The sequence below is a fragment of the Simochromis diagramma genome, unplaced genomic scaffold (genome assembly GCF_900408965.1).
Source record: "Simochromis diagramma unplaced genomic scaffold, fSimDia1.1 OVJJ01000361.1, whole genome shotgun sequence".
NCBI lineage: Eukaryota > Metazoa > Chordata > Actinopteri > Cichliformes > Cichlidae > Simochromis > Simochromis diagramma.
In genome coordinates, this window is record NW_024386860.1 from 9,497,044 (window position 1) to 9,513,618 (window position 16,575).

General features: G+C 39.6%; 2 protein-coding genes across 6 annotated transcripts in view; one reads left to right on the forward strand and one right to left on the reverse strand.

Annotated features, from left to right (window-relative positions):
• On the reverse strand, nt 1–14,600 carry rragca (Ras-related GTP binding Ca). The gene is made up of 7 exons (XM_040030389.1): nt 14,203–14,600; nt 10,645–10,848; nt 9,587–9,786; nt 6,099–6,213; nt 4,794–4,936; nt 4,308–4,456; nt 1–1,905 (listed from the first exon to the last, which is right to left on the reverse strand). The coding sequence occupies exons 1-7, from the start codon at nt 14,383–14,385 to the stop codon at nt 1,751–1,753; spliced, it is 1,149 nt and encodes a 382-aa protein (XP_039886323.1). The 5' UTR covers nt 14,386–14,600; the 3' UTR covers nt 1–1,750.
• LOC120732646 (c-Myc-binding protein-like) overlaps nt 13,073–16,575 on the forward strand; it is an 8,991-nt gene continuing 5,488 nt past the window's right edge. The window contains exons 1-2 of one of the 5 annotated variants that reach the window (XM_040030395.1): nt 13,073–13,620; nt 15,991–16,063. In XM_040030395.1, the coding sequence (XP_039886329.1) occupies nt 13,594–13,620; nt 15,991–16,063 (100 nt within the window). In that variant the 5' untranslated portion in view covers nt 13,073–13,593. Of the gene's footprint in view, nt 13,621–15,384; nt 15,586–15,987; nt 16,064–16,575 lie in introns of those variants that run through there. The other 4 variants (XM_040030394.1, XM_040030397.1, XM_040030396.1 and 1 more) reach the window with 4 other exon arrangements.

Sequence of the window (16,575 nt, forward strand, 5' to 3'; positions counted from 1 at the left end):
ACACTTTAAATTTTCATTTATTTCACACAGTATAGCATCACATTACATGAAATCAATCATCCACCACAGTTCTGATGTGCAACAATGAAGCGGCGACTTATTCTCAGGTGACTAATGAAACAACTTCTCGGGCCAGTTTCAAGGAGCACCAGAATTACCTGAATAACTTTGCTGAATAAAACCAGGGGCACCTTCAAAGCTAGAACTTAGTTTTACTCAGAAAAGTTAGCTAGATAATGTGGTAATCCTGGTTCCTGAGTCAAATTCCCGATCTTTAGGTGCAACCGGTACGAGTTTTTACCTCTCAGTCCTGACAGAAGCAAACACAAACATACAGACATGAACAGTGCATTTCATTTTAATGGCGATTATAATAAAATTTGGTCTTTTTCTCCTACTTTAGCAGTTTGATTTTCTTTGTTAATTCCATTTCCACTCTCCCCTTTTCAAAACAAGAAGCAATGTTTTGGTTGAGAACAATTCAACTGAAAAAAAAAAAACACACTGATGTATGCATGCTTGGAGTAATGATTTGCTCTTGTGACTCCCGCTCATCAGGACTAAACTAAATCAGGTTGCTACATGGGTTAATAATTTTTGGTGGGACTGTGACTGAGTGGAAAAGCATGCAAGCATGCTGCAACCAGTCTGACAATCCTAAACCGTGAGTCCATCTGGTTTCTTGACCTGTTCATCAACCTTGCACCTCATTCATACTTAACAAATTTAATAGATTTTTTTCTTAAATTGTGGTATAGTGTAACTGACTCCTATTCATTCATGGTGGCAGTGCTTTTGCAATGTGTATGTCCAAATTTCCAGTAAACTCCTTTTTCTATTCATCATAAAGTCAATCAGAAGCTGTTCCTCAGTGGAGCACGAGCACAGAAGAGTTATTTTCACTGAATGACAGGAGTTTAATCATGCTAAACTGCTCTTAGCTAAAAGGACATATATACGTTTTCTGTTAAGTTCCTTCACAATAACGCGCCTGGGATTTAATCAAAACCTTTCTCACACACACTCACACACACACTCTAACTGGACAACACAATCCCTTTTTAGTCTGCTCACAAAACCTTATTTTCCCTTCACAAGTCAAACCAAAAGCAAGTTTTGGGCAGCATTCAGGTAAGGTGAGGTGAATGGTGGTGAGAGAAAAAGCTTGCACTACAGTCAAGCTTTATCTACATAAGGCCATCTCTGAACATGTGTGGGTTTGGACCAGCAGTTTGCGTCCATCGTCTTTTTCAGCACAGAAGTGGTCGGGGTGGGTTCATCACGAGACAGAAGCCTCCAAACTGACAGTTTGTCCATATGAAGAGGTTATAACAGAGGGTTTTATTCCCCCACATCACATTGTTCATACAGAGGAAACAGCAGCTAATTATCACAGCCTTTGACTGCTTTAAGAAATCCAAAGAAAGATCCTGAACCTTTTCCTGTTCAGGTGCAGTTTAGTCTCTCGGCTTCCTCAAAGCTAACACAGTGCTTTGCATTTACCTGATGCCTGAATTTCCCTTCAATCGTCCATCTTGGCCTGACCCCTCTGTGCTCCACTGCTGCTCCCACACTCTTGGCTTGAGGCATTTCTCAGTGCTTTAAGTGCTGGGAGCATGGGATAGTGACTGGTGCGCTGGTGAGCCCCAGTTTTGTAGTCTTTTCTCTACAGGCTCCCGAGCCCTTCCTAATCTTTCCTTTCCTCTTCCTTCTTGTTGCATCTTTTTGTTTTTTAATTTTGCATCAGCAGCTAGATGGTGTTGCGTGGTGTGCCATTGAGTGCAACAGCCTTGGAGCAGGGTGAGCCCATTGCCTGTGGACCAGCTGAACGCGGAGTGGAAACTCCCACCTCGAAGACTTCATGGATAGCCTTCCGGAAACAGTGGAAGTTGTAGTCTATTAGTCCTGTGAAAGCGAAAAACAAAAAACTATATTATTAAACAACTGATCAGTCCAATGACTGTTTGCTCACTTCCAATGAAATGAACTGGCACTAATGTTTTAAATGGTAGTTATATTTTGATGACAAGGGAGAGAATATTAACAAAAAAATCCACACTCTCCACCACGGGCAAGACCAAAGACCTGTCAAAGGACATGACAAGCAAGAACGTAGAGCTGCAAGGCTGGATACAAGACCATCAGCACGAAGCTTTGTGAGAACGTGACAGCTGTTGGTACAGTTTTTTGGAAATTGAATAAAATATAAAATCACTATGAATCGCCCTCCGTCTGGAGTTCTATGCAGGATTGGGGTGAGGATCATGAGAAAGGGGGTGGATCAGCCCAAAACTACATGGGAGGAGCATGTTAATCATCTGAACAGAGTTGGGATCACCAAGAACACCATTGTTAACACAGTATGCTGTAATAGATTCTAATCGTGCAGGACCAAAAATGTCCCCCTGCTCAAGAAGGCACATGAACAGGCCCATCTGAAGTTTATCAGTTGACATCTAAATGACTCAAAGAACGCTTGGGAGAAAGTGTTGTGGTCAAATGACACCAAAATTTACCTCTTTGGCATCAACTTGAACTGCAGTGTTTGGAAAAAGAGAAATGTTGAATATATCCAAAGAACACCATCCTCACAGTCAAGCTTGGAGGTGGAAGTATTACGCTTTTTCTGTTTAGGGTACAGGCCAACTTCTCCACACTGAGGGCCCAATGGACAGGGCAAGATATAATGTTAGACAGGAACCTCCTCTCAGCCAGAACACTGAAGACGGGTCGTGGATGGCTCTTCCAGCATGACATGACCCAAAACATTGTCAACAACGTAGTGGCTAAAGTCCATTAAAGTCATGAAGTAGCCGAGCCAGTCTCCAGACTACAATCCTGTAGAGGGAGCTGAAGCTTAGAGTTGCCAAACTGGGGTATTGCTTTGGGATTCAACAGTAGTAGTAGTAGTAACAGTGCTTCTGAAAGTCTACAAATCTATAGAATTGCCATATGCTACTGCCAATTATAAAGATTACTCTGGAAGCAGCACGTTTTCAACGATTTCTGTATTTACAGCTTTACAATTTGATATAGATCCTCTGCTAAGGGAACATTTTATATGTGGACTTGTTGAGTAAATGTTACACTAACTCAAAACTCACTGAAATGTGCATGCATTCCCTTTGGTGATGCAGAAAATGTAAAAGTGTTTTTATATTTTATACTGCTGTTGGGATTTTAACAATTAGCACACAGAACAAACAAAAAGAACACGTATGCGATCAGTAAAATGAATTTAACTTTTATTCCCATGTGTCCTTTGTTAGGCTATGGGACAGTAACCTTTTAATGTTTAAATGTATGATGTTTAAAATTTCAGCGCTCTATTGTGCAGCCATCACATTAGGAATAAACAGCAGTATTGAGAGTGCTCTAAGAATTAAAATAAATAACTTGAATTGTTTATTTTAAGACTGTGCACTAAATCCCAAGATTAGTGATTTTGTGCAGCATTAATCTCATCTCGTTTGCTGCGGTATTGCATTTTAATGTTAGATTTTTTTTATGTTCCTTATAGATTCTTGTCAGCATTTTAATATCATCTGATAACGTCTCTCATCAGAGTAGGTGACACTCACAGAACCTGAAGCACCCTGAGACAGGCAGAGAAAGCCCACAACCATAATGTGACATCCTGAGGTTTAGGCTTTGTCCAGCCAGCTGATGCAAAGAAAGCCCAGCTATGTTGAAGGTCCTTCATAGTACATCCCATAGCTTGTTTGAATACACAAACTGATTCAGGGCTAACATGCTATTAAATGATCAGGGTCTCAAATACAAATTGATATCTTTTTCCTTTAGCACAACAGCTTTAGCTTAAAGTTTGTGATGGGACAAACTTTTAATTTCACTCAAGAATTCATCGACTGTGTTGAATTCTCAAGGAGACACACAATTAAGTATCAAAATAAACCCACTCTCCTACACTCTCCATAATATGGGGGAACAAACTGCAGATGGGCTCAGACAATCACAAGCCACAAAGATATTCACCCAAACTGCCATCCAGTATGTTGCTATTTAAATTAATTGTAAGTGGTGGATCTCCTGTTTTTGGAGCTTGAAAGTCAACTGCTTCCTTTTATTACTCCCAACTTTGGCTATCTTTCTGTGTAATGTACTTTAGTGCATGATAACATCCAGGTTTACAAATTTCACTCCATCTGTACACATGCAGACACACACTATTACTGCACTGATAAACAAAGTGAAAGAAAACATGAAGACATTTGACACAAGCCAAAACCATTAACCAAATTAAGCCGAGTGAGCAGCAGAGGATCACAGGTCATCTGACAGCTTACCTTTGCGCTCGAAGCTCTCTTCTCGCAGGATGCAGACAAGGGCCAGGAACTTGGTGACCTCTTTCAGGTACAGCACAGTGGTGTTGTTGAGCTTGATGATGGCCATGGACTCCTTGTCATAGGCACTGCCGCTGCCATCCTCCTTCAGACTAGTGAAACACAACAAAACACTGTAACATTCAAAGAGGAAATGGGAAATAAACTGCAGCTTGTCTATGAGGTTATTAATTGTGCATAAATTAAGTCGTGCTTCAATGAAAGCACCCTCAGACAGCACGTGGGTGAACTCCGTCTCTTAAAGGCTTAAAAGATTTCAAAAGATTCAAGCAAATATGACGGTAGTTATTATTATGCAAATGAATACAGAAAGTTAATATAAAATTAACTTTGTAGACACCACTGACCAAAATTATGTTTATCAAATCATGGAGCACTCATTACTCAACTCTGACCTCTTTTGGTGCATCACTAAAGCACAAAACTCACCCATAGATGCAGGAGACATCGATAACCACATCAATCATATCACAGCACAGTTCATAGGACTGCATGTCCACAGGAGAGCTGTCTGTGGCGATGTAGATCTTACTGACCACGTCAAACAGAAAGGCCTTCTCTATCCCTGAATTCTGTCACCAACAAGAAGACAGACAGAAGAAAGAGGCAGTCAAAAAGTGTAATATGGTAAAGAAACAGGAAGCTACTTCCTGTTACAATTAATGTCTGGTAGCAGATCCCTTACTGAGAGAATAAACTAACTTAATTTTTTGTTTGTTTGTTTGTTTTACAAAGGCTGCAAAAACCCCCCCAAAAAAACAACAAACAAAACAAAAATCTGATTTTTGATTTGTGTATATGATCAGGCTGTAAAATTCAAAAGTTTTTTTTAAATGGTCTAAAAGCCTGAAATAGCAAAATAATATAAAGCAAAGAAAATGAGCCGACTCTGAAATGTCATGAGAATAAATGTTTTTTAAAAAAAAAAAAAAAATTAATATATTTATGAGAACATTATGAAAGCAAAATGAATGGGAAATGAGCAAGTTCTGGCTTTTTTCGTCATTTTATCGTGTATTATAACATATATACACACAATCAGATCTCACAGTAACTCAGGTATGAAGACAATGTGTCATAAGAGCAAGCTAAAGTCAATGCTTTATACTTAAAGCTTTACATGTGAAGACAACTGTCAACTCATAACACAACAAGCTTAAACTGATGCAGTCTAATACAACTGTAAAATAAATCCTGCATTTATATATTTTTTTAAAAAGGCAAAAAGTTATTAAAGCTGTTTTGAAGATGCTGCCAATTTAAATTTACAATAACTTTGGAGCATTTTGTTTGTTTTTGTTTACATGTTTTTCATATAAGTAAAGAGGCAAGTAACTGTTAGTTAGCCAAACCTCATCCAAAATAAACTAGGCAAACTAAATATGAACTTGTTTACTGAATGTACTGCCTTGATACAGTAAATCTTACCAAACCAGTTAGTACATTTAAGGAAGAAACAGCTGTTCTCCACTCAAAAGTCATACCCTGAGATAAAACAGTTAAAAGTTACAGAGCGACTACTACTACCAGTGTGGGACAAAGTAGCATTACAACTGAGGATCACAAACATCTTCAGAAAAGGCTGTAGGGACAGCGGAGGAACTGCAAACACTAATGTGGTTTCCGTGCTGGCAATGACTCACGCCATGAAAGCTGTCACACATAAATCACTCCATCAGTGACAAAGTTGCAAGAGAATTCTTATGCATAAAGGGTTGGTTTTTGTGTGCTTACAGAAATGAAGATATTTAGGAGGTTCTCCAAGGTGGGGAGCTGTGGGATGAGCTTCTGCACCACTTTGCTGAAGGCTTCAAAGATTGAGTGGTCATAAATACTCGTCAAGTAAAAGCTGAATGATGAAGAAAAAAAAAAGGAAGCATATAAGCTGTTACAAGTAGGAAACACTTCTCACTTCCTCAAAATGCATATGAAACCAGGTAAAAATACATAGAGTCACAAGATCACATGACAAACAGTTGCAGAATTGTAGAAAAGAGATGTGAATCAAAGCATTAAAGCCTGATTCAGACAAAAGCACAAGGATAAAAACTTAATGCTAACTTGGCAAAAAAAATTCTGACAAATAAAAAAAACAAAACAGTCTTCATAGGACTGCTGAAAACTAGGCGCACATGACTTATAGACATTGGTTAGTGAGCTGTATAAATAAAAAGTTTGTGTCTGAGAAAACAGTGGTGTGAGCCAAATGGAAGTGTCTGCATACACTTGGCAGGAGCTCAACTTCACAATGTATTACGGTGAAGAAAGCACCAGAGGCAGAAGGCAGAGATCCACTATATATCCAGGACCGCTCAGGCTGTCTAACCGGAATAAACAACAATCTCACTCCACATAAAACACCCCACAGTGTGCCAACACAGTCCTAAAAATCAACAGTAAAGCTGCTGTAGAGCTGCCCAGGCTTAACCCCGACAGACTGTTTAATGTGCTACACAACACATTTAGATTTCTTATACAGTGTGTCGGAGCAAAGGCTGCAATTAACATTAACTCATCTTATTAGAGCTGCAACATAAATTTCAGTATCTAGTAATTCTGGACTAGTTTGACTCTAGAAAATATCACAAAAATGAATCATGTGGTAGCCATTAGAAACAATGCATGTCTAAGACACTTTGGCCTTGACTTTACTTTTCAAATTAAGAAGTTGCGCTACATTTTTATACTGTCTGACAAAATGTCTATTCACTTCCACAGATCTATGACCAAAGTAAACCCTTTCCTGACAAGTTTAGTCTTAAACACTACTTTCAAATCTTAATGAATACAACATATTGTTCACTTTGTAAATGATGATGATGAGAGATTAGATAGCCTTTATTTGTCAGTTGCAGTTGCCCAAAACCGAGATGACAGACCTTGCCAACCGTACATACAATACACAAACATCACATTGGGGAGACAGGTCAGGCTAGGTAGCAAGGGGGAAAAAAACAAACAAAAAAAAAAAACACACATCGAAATGTGTAACACAAAGGATAATACAGGAATACACAGATATCAACACACCATAGCACAATAAAATACAGACAAGCAACATGGGAGAGTATTCCAGTGTGTACAGCTGATCTGGGACCGCTGCAATCTTCGATTGCGCCTCCAGCTGATCCGGTGTCCACATCGGATGGGAGGTAAGCATGGGAGGAGGCGTTGGATCCGGGGTAGGGAGGGTGATAGTGAGGGCGTATCAGTGTACGTGTTTCGTGTGTGTGCATGTGTGTATCCTGTGTTCAGCTAAGAGAAAGCGTCACCACGCCCGGTTAAGCGTCAGTCAACAGTCTCCAGTGGACCCAGGTGGCCTTGAAGGAGGGACAAAGAGTTCCGTCAACAATCCTGTTATCATGGGAAGAATTTGTTGTTCCAGTCAGCTTCAACTTTGGCAAGCCTTCAGCTGGCGCCAGGGGGGCCGCATGAGTGAAGATCGTGAATGTTTGGGTTTAGTGCGAACAACTGCATCCAACTTTTACAGTTGGTCTAATGTCCATCACTGGTCACCAGTTCTGTCAATTCCCGTTGTTCTTCTCCAAGATCTTATCCATATTGCGTTCAAAACACAGTCTGAGTACAGCCCTGCCAATCGTCTATCATATCGGCCAGCCTTATGGGATTTTGAACAGCTGTAGCCGCTTCTTGTTCTTCAATAAGCCAGGTCAAAGCCAGCTCCAATCAGCCAGAACTCTGTCATCATGGTTCCAAATTGGTAGATGTTGTTCATTGTCCTCCATCGAGAGTGTCGCTAGACACGACGCAACCGACCATCGAGTATCCGGCAGCAAACGTCTCCGCAGGACAATCGGGCTCTCTCAAGCCTAGCAGGGTGTCAATTCCATTACAGGACCAGTTGATCAAATCCATAATTCTTTAGGTTTTAGAGAACAAGACTGGGAAACTCTTTGAGGGTTAGAGTTAGACGAGACTAGACAAATACATATGATGGTCCCCATTAGAATCAAAAGCAGAAGTACTTAAAGTATCAAATGTCCGTGTTTGTTTAGTTACTTTTACCTCCTCTTGTTTCAAAATGGTAGGATGAGTATAGCCAAAACAAGTAACTTGAGGCTTCACAAGATGAATTTACTATGATGGTGAATTTTTGACACCAACCACACATCAAAACAAACCAAATAAAGAATTTTAAAAAACTGAAGCCATGACATCCATTGTGCGAAATGGCAAAGTATTAATTGCATTCTATGACAAAATTTAAGATCATTTATTCAATCTAAAGACTACTAAATGAACACATTTAGTCCTCAGGCTATATAAAAGTTAAAACTTTTAGCATTTATGTCAGAAAACAAACAAACCATGGTGTGCTATGTGCACACAAAGATGAACCAAACAGCAGATGTGTACTTTGGCTTTCTTTCTGCATCTCAAGTTTTTCTGCCCTTTGGAGCCTTAATCACAACAGCTCTGATAGCTGTGGCAGAGGCCACTGTTGCTTCATTAAGAGGTCAAAGAGGAATCTCACAGGAACACTAAAACTATGCAGACAATGTTGAAGACACAGACTACTGGATATGTAAAGACAGAAACAGAAGCTATTTTTAGGCCTTATTATTAGCAACAACACCAATTACCAAATGACATTAATAAAAACAACCATCCCAATAGCTTTTCTACTGCAATTATTGAAAAAGGGAAAAACAAACAAAAAGCCATTCTGATTGAAGCAAGAGCACTTTACCAAAAAAACCCAAAACTATTTTTAAACTATTTTATACCATACTCTTAAACCATTTTTATCAAATAGGATGAGTGGGGCCAAGTTTACACCATATAAAACTTTTGTGGAAGAGGTTAAAACATCTCTCAGTCTCATGTGTCATTACCAGTCAGTGAGGTTGTCTTTTTGTGTCTGCACCGACTTGTATTTTACTCGTGTCTGTTTACGACAACGTGATTACGGATGTTAAAACTGTCTTGAATAAAGCCAGTTTTGTTGAGAGACTATGCTTTGTCTGAGAGATTTGGAGTAAGCGATTAACTGCTGTACCAACTTATTAATGGCCATATAAGCTGTGGCTTGTTTTCTTGATTAGTTAAATCTGTTAAACAGTAGAGTTATTGTATTGCATTATTGAGTGTGTGAAACTTTGTTTGCTGAAAATCAAATATAAAACAGGATGGATGTCTTCCCCCCCCCCCTCTTATTCTGGCTTTTACAGATGATAAAAATAATCACAAGTTAATCGTACCTGAGATGCAGCTTCTCTAAACTGGCATCTACCAGATCATCATTGGCTCTCTGATGGATGTCTCTTTGGGTTTCGATCTTGTGATCGTCTGACAAGCCGTCAACTTTGTGGATAAACACCTCGAAGTTTATCTCTGGATTGACCCTGTAGGCCCGCGACACAGTGAGATGAAGCCTACTCAGAGCCTCCACATAATCATCCTATAACAAAGATGATGACACAAAAACAGGCATGTTCACAAAGTGAATCTAAAACAAGATTTAAAGCATAATCTTCTGTTCTGGACACAAAACCAGAAACAACATGTAGCAGAGAATATTTAACAATTTTAATACTACCATGCTGCTTTATTCTTACAGAACACTACATCCATAATCTGCTCTTTTTTAACCTTAAAAACATTATGAGAAAATATTTTAATGTAGTAAGAGTGTATATAATATCCAACAACGTCCTTCAAAAAAAGTTATCACAGTGACATAAACAGGAAAATCAAGATGCGCTTCTTCTTAAAGAAGTGAGAATGACAGTCTTGTGAGCTAAGCCCAACATAATTATTAGCTGTCACTTCAGATAACATGGAGGAGTACATTCTCATCAGTTTAAAGTGAGGTTTGAGGAAATGCACCTCTGCCTCGCCTCCCAAAACAGCAAAAGGAAAACAGCTCTCCTCTCATATCACTGTGTGACCAACTGCTGAAGCAAATTGAATCTGATGCACCTTGAGCACAAATAAAGCCATGCAATCAGATGAGCTGTGGCTTATATCGCAGCTGAGATTACTTCTTGAAAGCACTCAGAGTCATGTGGACAGCGCAGGCATAAAAGCCGTGGCATGTAATTGTCTTTTATTCAAGCCACTCTGGCTGTTCATCACCCAGCTCATTCTTCAGTGCTGAAATGGGTGTATACTTGGATGCCTGTTTTCTTCTTCTGTACAGTTTCATCTTAATAAAAATGTAAGTGGTCGTGATTCTGAAAGCGGTCTGATTTTGCACTTCTACACTTTATCTTATCAAACAATTCTTCCTCTTTTTTTTTTTTTTTTTTCTCTTCACCTGAGCATCAATAACAAATATCAGAGCCCCGGTTCCTCTGAAGATCATCTCGTAGTCGAAGGTGGGGTCAAAGAAGTCGACCTGGCCGGGGAAGTCCCAGATCTGGAAGTTGACAAAAGAGCTACTGGAGATGTCATCCTTGTAGATCTTGTTGGTGCTCTCCAGAAACAAGGTCTCATTGGGAGACATTTTGTGAAATACCACCTGAAATGAAAATTGATGCCATGTTTCAGTTGAATAAATACAAACAGAGTCTAAAGTGAGGAACCGGATTTACATTAATTAATTAAATTTAGTGGGGAAAACTGGTATATAATGACACTCAGCAAACAGTGGGATTATGAGAAATTGCACTTTTGTAAGAGGGTCACTGAAACTTTAATATAGCAGTGACCACAAATCTGTGGTAATTCTGACACTAGCTGCTGGGAAAAAAATGCATCTGTCTGTTCTCGTTACTTCATCTTTATTTATTGGAAATACTGGGGACAGAGGATACAGCGCTAATCATTGTAGTCACTAGACAAACATGCGCTTCTTCAAATTTTCAATACTGCAATCAATTCTTAACTGCCACTGACATAACAAGTATGTTTTTCTTAAATCAAGAGTGTTTGATATCAATTTAGTTTTATTATTTTATTACAATTCTTTATTTCTAAAGTCTAGTTTTTATTTTTATATTGAATAAATACTTCAATAAAAACTGGGGAGCTAGATCATTTGGAAGGGGCTCACATACGAGCTGGTACTCCTCCGCACTGAAAGAAGGGACTTTGGTGATTTGAGAATCTGACTAAGATGCCTTGTTGCTCCTAGACGAGTAATTTCAGGTATGTCCTACCAAAAGGAGACCCTGGGCAGATTCATGGAGATTTGATATGTTTAAACTGAGATGGTTGTCCTCACGGAAGAGTTTGAGGAGGTGGCCATAAAGAGGGGGTCTAACAGATGTGTAAATAAATTTTTTTCAGTATAATAACCTTGTTAACTTTTGTTGCGGGTGTGAATTTAAACAAACTTGAAGTCATCCAGCAACGTTTTAAGTCTGATGACCATACATTTGTATGTGTGAAGACACGTGTAAGGTTTTCTTCACTTGTGGTTTACAAATGGCTGTTCCATAATCCCATTATTAAAATATTGCAGTCATGTGAAAGATTATCACAACAGTGCTGTAATTTGCTTTATAGTGTTACTCTAGCACAAGGATATCATCCAGACATCACATGTAGAACAAGAGGGAAAAGGGCAAAACACTGCAGACTCAGATCCATTGCAACACGTCATTCTCGTCAGCATTTTTCAGCTTTTCACGCTGCGGATAGTAAAGTGGCTGCTGTACATTAAACTGAAGTTAACAATTAATGAGAGGAAGGCTTAACAAATAGGGTAGAAAACGAGATGTAATGGACATGTGATGAGGTAGGAGTATTTGCTCCCCTGCTGGCATTTTAAATCAATGTGTCGTCCACTGAGGTCACTGGCCGATGAACCAGCAAAAAAAATCCAAATCACATGATTCTCGGGCCCAGTTGGCAGCTTACATCAAAATGTTAATCTTCGACTTGAGGGTGTACGGATTATAGCAAACACAGTGCAAGTGCACATATATGCACTGGCACAGAAGTGTGCTTCGTCACAAGAAAAGTTTCTCCATGCACTTTCTGTAGGTTAGGTTTGCGGCACGTCAAGCTATATTCAGTCTTTTCATACTTCCCCCTTTGATTTGAACATAAATAATAAAATATCATAGAAGGGTCAACTACATCTAATCTATTATTAAACAACAGTGCAACAACAGTGAAAGTGGCAGGCCAAGAAACATATTCTGAGCAGCCTATAGATGAAATATGAAATAAAGACTAGAAAAAGAAAAAAAAAACTAGAAAAAGTGGAACCAGCCTTGAGGGTTTGCTGCATGACAGGTGGTTGTGGTCATTTGATTATTTACAGTTACAATTCCATACTTTGGGGAATTAACAAAATTAACTGAGACTCAGTTTCTGGACTTTTTTAAAGAATCTTATCATTCCGCCTTATACTGTGCCTATTTTTAATTATGTTGTAGTTAACTGGATTACTAGTAATGAACTTTTTTTTTAAAATTATTATTCTTTACATATATTAACTTTTTTTAAAAACTTTTTTTCCTGTTTTCTTTTAAGGAAATAAACCTTTTTTTTTTCCAGCGCTTTCGACATCACAAAAAGGATTTGCTACCTTGGATAAACATCAGCCCTACTATGAGGGATCAACACAGCAAGTCATCTGCCTCCGCCTGAGCCCATCCCTAGCACCAACCCACAATATCTACAAGTCCCTTCTCTGTTATCCACACTCCTGCTTTTCTTTCTCTCTCACTGCCTCAGAACGTGCCTTCCCCCTTTGCCAACAACTGCAAAGTTTCCACAGGCGTTGGTGGCTTGTTGCCTCTGCCATAACTTGTAATATCAACTTTTTTTGGCTCCAGGCTTACAGCAGTCACCAAAGCTGACAGAGGTTTTGCCTTCATATTAAATGTCATCTACACTCATACAGGGTTTTACTTTGTGGGGTGAGGGTGGCGTTTCCCTGCATTTAGCTAGCAAAAAGTCTGTGTTATTTAAATCTATGGATGATGATTATCTTTGGCCATTTAAAAACAAAAAAACAAAAAAACAAAAATGCATTTCAAACTTAAGCAAATTAAACATCACTTTTTAAAAACATTTTATAGACAGTCATTAATATGCTTTAATGGAAGGCCAAAACCGCTTATGAAATTAATAATTAGGAATTCAGGTGAAAACACAGGTGCCGCTGGTCATAGCAATCTCAGAGCAGCTACTGAGGTCATCTACTAACAAGGAGCTGTGTCACTATACGGCGGGCTTAATTTCCTTGAGCATACTGGAGTCCTGGCTGTTCCTGATTTTTGGGAGTGTGGGAGCGTCTGAATAGTCCATCATGCACAGGGGCAGTTACTGGAGGGGGGTAAGTAGCGGCCGAACAAATTTTTTATCCCTCTTTCTTAATTAGATAAAATGGGTACGACTCAGGTAAAGAGGCACGTGCTGCACTGATTTAAGAAGTGTTATGGCTTGTAGACTGAAAGGTGTGGTCGCTCTGATGTCATGTGAAAGGCACACTCCAAATCTATACCGCACAGTTGGGTGGGACTGACATAGACTTTCTTTTCTGTTTTTTGTTTGCATGTCGGATAAGTTGTTAACCAAACAGTCACATGCTGCATGTACACACGCACCATTAAAGATGCACTGAGCGCCTCTGTTCAGCTGGTTAATAATTCACTCCTGCGGAAACACCGGCGTTAGTTCACACAGATAACCAAGTGACCATTAGCTTTCTACAAATTTTCTTTATGACTATGATTGTTATTATTTCTTCAATTCTTACGTAGCTGAGCACACTGTCAGCTGACTGATAACCGTCATCGCTCGCGACATGCTAACCCAACTCGGTAGCTATTTTGGCTAACGTCCCGTTTATACTCGCGTGAGGCTGAGGCAGGCGGCGCTCGCCTCGGAAGGCTAACAGTTTAACATCTCCGCCTACCTTCTGTATCGACGATTTGCCGCTTCTCCTCAAGCCCATAAGCAGGATCCTGGGTTTGCTGTCGGACGGTGCCGGGCTGTCCTCGATGTCGGCCTCCTCTTCACCATAACCGAAATCTTTGGGAAACGAGTCCGCAACCCCGTAGCTGTCAGACAGCTGTTCCACCTCGTACTGAATCGACATTTTGTCCTAAGCACGGTCGCTTCCCCCCTTATTCCCCCCGTTTACTTTGTCGGTTAGTTGTTTGTTTGTAGCGGGCCGTTGGTAGGCACCATGAAGTAACGTCACCCGATGGAGATAGTTTGTCAATAACGCCTGAGCTACTTGGAAACGCAGAGCGTGATCCCACACATTTCCTTAGGATTTCCTCTCGCCCTGAAAAAAAACTCACCATTTAGTCCCGCCCTTTGATTCTGATTCGCTTCTTGGGTTACAATTCGACAGGTGATTGGCCGAGCAGCCTGCCACTTTAATGAGGTTCACCGCTGTCACCTGACTAGTACTCGGACTTGTTTTGTGAACTGTCGCTCGAAAGAGGAGAAAATAAAACCTTTAATTTTTTTTTTAAATGAGCTATTTTAAACCACCTAGAGTATTTTTTTTTGTGGACTAAAATAATAGTCACAAATGATCTTGGGTTAAAAGGGAACATTTAATGAAGACGAACCAAACAGAGTGAGCGGTTATGGTGTTATTCTGTGTTGTTACCAGCAGATGGAAGCAGGCGCCTGCTACAGTGAAGCAAAGGCTTTCAGGAGCCTTCTGAAATGTAGGAATTATTTCTTTCCGCAATTGCAGGACAGATTAAATAACCCATGTTGAGTAAATAAATCCATTGTTGTGTAAATTATATTGCCTATGCAATGCCGCATAGCATACGCCAACTACAATAACTCTTAAAAGGTGTACCTAGTGTATCTGTATAAAAACTGCCTGAGCTGGACACATCTAATTTTTTGATGGTTTATTATTTATTATTATTCCTAAACACATAATGATATTATTTTGTTGTTGTTTTGTTTAGCAGTTTTGGCGCATTATTTGCCCTCCAATCGCAGAATGGCCTAAGAGTGCAATTTTAAGTGCTTTGTAAAAGAGGGAAAACAACAGAAATAGAGATATGTAAGAATTTATCACTGGTTTCGTGACGAGGAACCTTTGCACGTTCTTATATTCCCGAGGAGCTCCTGAATGCAGCTTTGACTCTGCGGAGCAGTTGGTTGAGCGAAGAAGATAAACGAAAGTAAACTTTTACCGACCCGGCCGGCGGTGTACCTGATTCTCAAAGTTAGGTGCTCCCATTTTAAGCGGAACGCTAAATATAGGAGCTGTCTACACGAAAAAGGCAGTTTTCTAACCGACATTACTATGGCACATTATAAAGTAAGCGCGTGTGCTGTCATTGTATTCATTTTACTCTGCTGTTTTTAAGAACCCGCTTCATGTCCTGTGTTTCAAGCTAGCTAAGCTAATGTTAGCAGGGAGGGAGGCTCATCGGGAGGTCGCCATCGCACCTGTGACGGCTTGTATTTGGGCTTTCTCGGTGATGGGGGTCTGCAAATGTTTGTGGGTAAACAGAGTTTGGAGAACGTAAATAAACTAGCTACGGCTACAAATTATACTTTCTTTATTACACCTTTGAAGTCCAGGGCATTAAATACGAGGAAATTACAAATAGTGAGAACACTCTTAATCATATTGGCCCACTCTACTAGGCAAGACGTGACAGCTTAAAGGTACTTTATGATTAGCTGGTAATAAAATGTCTTATTTTTCTTCCTCCAGCAGGGTCCAGACCCCAAGAGGGAACAGTTTAGGAGATACTTGGAGAAAGCTGGTGTTGTTGACAGTCTAACTAGTGGTAAGGTGCATTTCTTTTCTGTTAAAGTCATTATACTAGCTTTGGGAGCTATTCGCAAAGTATTGCAGAGCACAACTGAAAGCTAGACCCTCTTCTGACAGCGCTGCAAATTATTATCTGACACAAAGTAGCCTTGAGGGAAAATCATAAAGTCGAAAACCTTTTCACCAGTGTCAGGCTTTTTAGTAAACACATCTTAACAACATGGATTGATAGCTAATGTAATGTTGATAGAGAATGTAAGATATCAAACATACATTTTTTGCAGGATTTTCCACCTATTAAGAATTTTTGACTTGTTTTTCACTGTAAGAAATGGTGCCGAACTTCTCAAATTCATTAGATTATAATTTGAGTTAACGTAAATGCACAGTACAAGGACTTTGCTTGAGTAAACAGTCCAAATTTGCCATTTAACTCACAAATTATGTTATCAGAGGTCAAGTAAACAGAACTAAGAGTCCATCCAAGTATTTACTGACAGTCAGTGATGAGTAGAAAGTTTAACTCTT